Raw genomic sequence first — 4,164 nt, forward strand, 5'->3', positions numbered from 1 at the left:
TGCTGCAAAAGTAATACACGCTCTAAGATGGTCTCAGTGGATGTTGTGAAATAAACTTCAATATGAGGAGGTTGGAGCAAATAGACCACCAGGACACCCTCTAGTTTTAAGACTTCCTGTGATTCACTATCTCCCAATAGGTCCGTGGGGAACATGAAATGCAATTGTGTGTCCATATAGGGAAACGCTACTGCAGAACGCCATACCACTTGCTGAAGCGAATTTTGAAGGTATTTACCCAAACTACTACATCCTTTATTATAACTAATCCAGCAACATATGTGCCACTATTGGACTGACCAAAGGCGTGAGTAGAAGAATAAATACACTTTCATTTTGTCCGAAGCGACTGTCGGTGTCCGAGTTGCCAGCGGTCCGAGGGCGCCCCGAGGGGGCGGTCTGAGCCCCGGGCGCCCTCAGGGCAGCAGCAGGGAGCCCAGCAGCAGCTCGCCCTGGCCCAGCGGGCGGCCCCGCTCCAGGCCGCGACCCCGCTGCTCGGCCTTGACGCGCACGGCCAGGCGGCGCACCTGCTCCTCCGAGAGCCCGTCCAAGCACAAGTCCTGGTGGAAGGCGGCCTTGCGGCTCCGCCGGACCACGGCGCTGCGCTGCGAGCGCGGCGGGCCCGGAGGCCGCAGGACGAAGCTGACGCGGCAGCCGACGGCGGGGAGCTCGGCGGCTCCCGCGGCCAGGCCCTCGGTGCCCAGCAGCCGGACGCGGAGCCGCCCGCTGGCCCGACTGTACTCGGCGGCCAGGCGCAGGGCGCCCCCGGCGCGGCCCAGGGCCACGGTGCCCTCGGCCTCCAGGCGCTCGGGACGCGGGCCGGGGCAGGGCGGCGGCGGCGGCGGGGACGCGGAGGGGGACTGGGAAGGGGGCCCCGCGACCGCGCCGCGCTCCTCGTCCTCGTCCTCGTCGCCGTCCCCGCTGGACACGGAGCGGGCGCGGACCAGGCCTCGGCTCGTCCGGGCCCGCAGCGCGCGGCTCAGCAGCCGTTCGGGGGCGCGCAGGAGGCGGCGGGCACGGGCCGGCGGGGCGGGCGCGTCCGGGGTGGTGCGCGGGCCCGCGGGGAGCGCGGGGAGCGCGGGGGCGGAGGCTGGAGCCGAGTCCCGTGGCACGAGCGGGGCGGCTGCAGGGTCCCCGAGGAAGAGTGACTCCTTGCGGCGGGTGTGCGGGCTCTCGAGCAGCGCGCAGAAGCCGTAGGCGGTGAGCGCGCGGGGCAGGTGCGGCAGCGATAGGGCTGCCTGCGAGCGCGGGTCCCAGTCTGTGTGCGCCGCGCTGTAGTCTATTTCTGCTGCTTCGCTCCAGGAAACCCGAAGTGCAGCCAGGGCCGTGCAGGACGCGAGTCGTGGGGGGATGCAGAACTCGGGGATGCGGTCCGGGGTGAGCACGTTTGCACACGCGGCGGGAGTGAGGGCCGGGACTTGGTGCGCCCGACCTTGAAGAATCCCGTGCCTGCGCTCAGGACCAAAGCGGAGCCTCTCCAGGCACCACATAAGGACGCGGGTACGGGAACCCGAGCAACCTTCTGCTGGTGCTGGTCGGCTTGCACTTCGCAAGGGTACCCTAGTCAGAGGGAGCCCTGCGAGGCGCACCAATTCCCGTGTCTTGTTTCCTACTTTAGGGGTGCTTTCTCCTGCCTCCGTGGGACAAGGCAAACTGCCACTCAGGCTATTGCAAGCTGTGTTTCAATGACTGCAAAACAATCGTTCTTCTCTCGTCTCTAGTAGTCTTGTACAGTTCGGGGCTTGTTGATTTAATCTCGATCCTCCTTCGCTGGCCTAAGGCGGAGATTATCAAAATGTTGGCTTCCAACTTTGGTCGCGCTGTCGTCAATGCCAAGAGGCGCTTTGCTTGTGCAATCGCCTCCCGAATCCTTGGATTATTGCACTCTAGTCCTCAGCGAGAATTAAAACAATTATTATCCCCTCTAGGACTCACGGCTTGCGCCTAGGCGAGTTAAACAAGGATGCGTGGAACCCTCTTAGCGTAGCTGGAGTCCGGTGTCTGACGGTTGTCTGCACGGTTCTGCGAGAGGCACCGAGCCAGAGAGGAGCGCCACCTCCGGTAGGCTCAAAGCGTGCGAGGCGGGATTCAGCACCGCGGTTCTAGGACAGCCGGTCTGAGCTTTTATACCCGGGGGCCCTGAGCGCTGGCCAATGGGCGGGCGCGAGAGGTCCTGCTCTGTAACCTGACGCCAGGCCTTCAGCTCCGCCAGGAGGATAGGTCGACTGCGCAAATTTCAAGACTTGAGTTCCTTCCCTTCCCTGCGTCTGGTGGGGGTGTTATTCTCAGGAACCCTAAACAGGTTTCTGTTTCCTCATGTGCAGAAAGGAATGCATGTTTACTATATAGAGAGTCATTGGGAGGATTGGCCCACATGTGAATGTGAATGCACCCATCACTAAAAGAAGATAAGAGTCGTGTTTTTCTTGTTCTTACCTAATATCATCCCATCCCCCAAAGCCAGCCTTCGGAATTTCTTACCTGCTTTCTGGTTTTCGGTCTTGATCTTAAAAGTATTTCCTCTGTTAATTATAAGCCACTCTGGGCACAGGAACCTTATGGGATGCTGAAAATAATTCCTATCTTGATCTGGGTGAGGTTACATAGGTGTTTACATATGTTAAAAAAAAAAAAAAACCTCTTGGAATACAATTAAGCTTGCTTATAAGATTGTGTGTATCTTATACCTTAATTACAAAAAAAATCACGACTCACTTCTTAAGCCATGGGTGCTGATTTTTGCTTGGGAAAATATACTCCTACATATAATTGTGCTGTTGGAACATTCCTTTGAAGGCACCCAACCACCTCTGGCTTTTCCAGGCTGTACCCACCTGGGATACTCTTTTTCTTCCTTTTGAAAACTGACCTATGTTCATTCTGTAAGAGAACTGCTTCCAACTAGCTCAGATTAAAAGAGATCTGAAGTATTTTGTTCAGCATTTGAGTGTATGCTATTTCTACTTAAGACACTGCCTTGGTAGTTAATAGCTTTTACAAATAATGTTAAAAAATTAAACAAAATATTGTTCAGTGAATTGAATCCATCCAAAGGCGGTAGTAGGATGGGGCATGTGCATTTTGTTTCCAGCATATACATGCACAACACTGTGCTTGATGATTTACATATAGTCTCTAGAATTGTCACATAAACCTGTAAATTGCTGATTATTCCTAGTAACTTATCAAGTTAGCATAGTGATGGGAAATTGAGGAAATAATACACATTAGTGGGCATAAATGAGTTGCTTTGGGAATTAAATGAATGTAATAATGTAAAATATTTAGCATTGTGCCTAGAACATGGTAAGTGCTAAATGCACAGAAGTGGTGATTATTAGGGGTGCCTGGGTGGTTCAACTGGTTGAGCAACTGACTTTGGCCCAGGTCATGAATGATCTTGTGGCTCGTGAGTTCAAGCCCTGAGTCAGGCTCTGTGCTGATAGCTCAGAGCCTGGAGCCTACTTCGGATTCTGTGTCTCCCTCTCTCTCTCTCTGCCCCTTCCTTGCTCACGCACTGTCTCTCTCTCGCTCTCTCTCTCAACTATAAATAAACATTTAAAAATTTTTTATTTTTTTTTTAAACTTTTTTTTTTTCAACGTTTTTTTTTTTTTTTTAATTTTTTTTTTCAACGTTTTTTATTTATTTTTGGGACAGAGAGAGACAGAGCATGAACGGGGGAGGGGCAGAGAGAGAGGGAGACACAGAATCGGAAACAGGCTCCAGGCTCCGAGCCATCAGCCCAGAGCCTGACGCGGGGCTCGAACTCACGGACCGCGAGATCGTGACCTGGCTGAAGTCGGACGCTTAACCGACTGCGCCACCCAGGCGCCCCTAAACATTTAAAAATTTTTAAAAGAAGTGGTGATTATTAAAGATAATAAAAATAGAAGAGAGGCGGGGCGCCTGGGTGGCTCAGTTGGTTAAGTGTCTGACTTCAGCACAGGTCATAATCTTGCAGTTCGAGCTCAGCGTAAGGCTCTGTGCTGAGAGCTCAGAGCCTGGAGCCTGCTTCAAGTTCTGTGTCTCCTTCTCTGTCTGCCCGTCCCCCACTTGCACTTGGTCTCTCTCTCTCTCTCAAAAATAGATAAACATTAAACATTTTTTTTTAAATAGAAGAGAGGTTGAGTGCTATGGTTGAGAAAACTGGGTCTGAAGTCAGA

The 4,164-nt window shown here is 53.6% G+C and overlaps 1 protein-coding gene across 1 annotated transcript; it reads right to left on the bottom strand.

Moving 5' to 3' along the window:
• Nucleotides 1-298: 298 nt before the first annotated feature.
• Nucleotides 299-2,101, bottom strand: LOC131516471 (C2 calcium-dependent domain-containing protein 4A-like). The gene has a single exon (XM_058737529.1). It carries the CDS (start codon nucleotides 1,488-1,490, stop codon nucleotides 417-419), a length of 1,074 nt encoding a protein of 357 aa, XP_058593512.1. The 5' UTR covers nucleotides 1,491-2,101; the 3' UTR covers nucleotides 299-416.
• Nucleotides 2,102-4,164: the final 2,063 nt, after the last annotated feature.

The sequence above is a fragment of the Neofelis nebulosa genome, chromosome 7 (genome assembly GCF_028018385.1).
Source record: "Neofelis nebulosa isolate mNeoNeb1 chromosome 7, mNeoNeb1.pri, whole genome shotgun sequence".
In the NCBI taxonomy this organism is placed as follows: domain Eukaryota; kingdom Metazoa; phylum Chordata; class Mammalia; order Carnivora; family Felidae; genus Neofelis; species Neofelis nebulosa.

Bases quoted from the DNA above. Each gene is read 5' to 3' on its own strand.
- LOC131516471 (XM_058737529.1), bottom strand. From the start codon at position 1,490: ATGTGGTGCCTGGAGAGGCTCCGCTTTGGTCCTGAGCGCAGGCACGGG.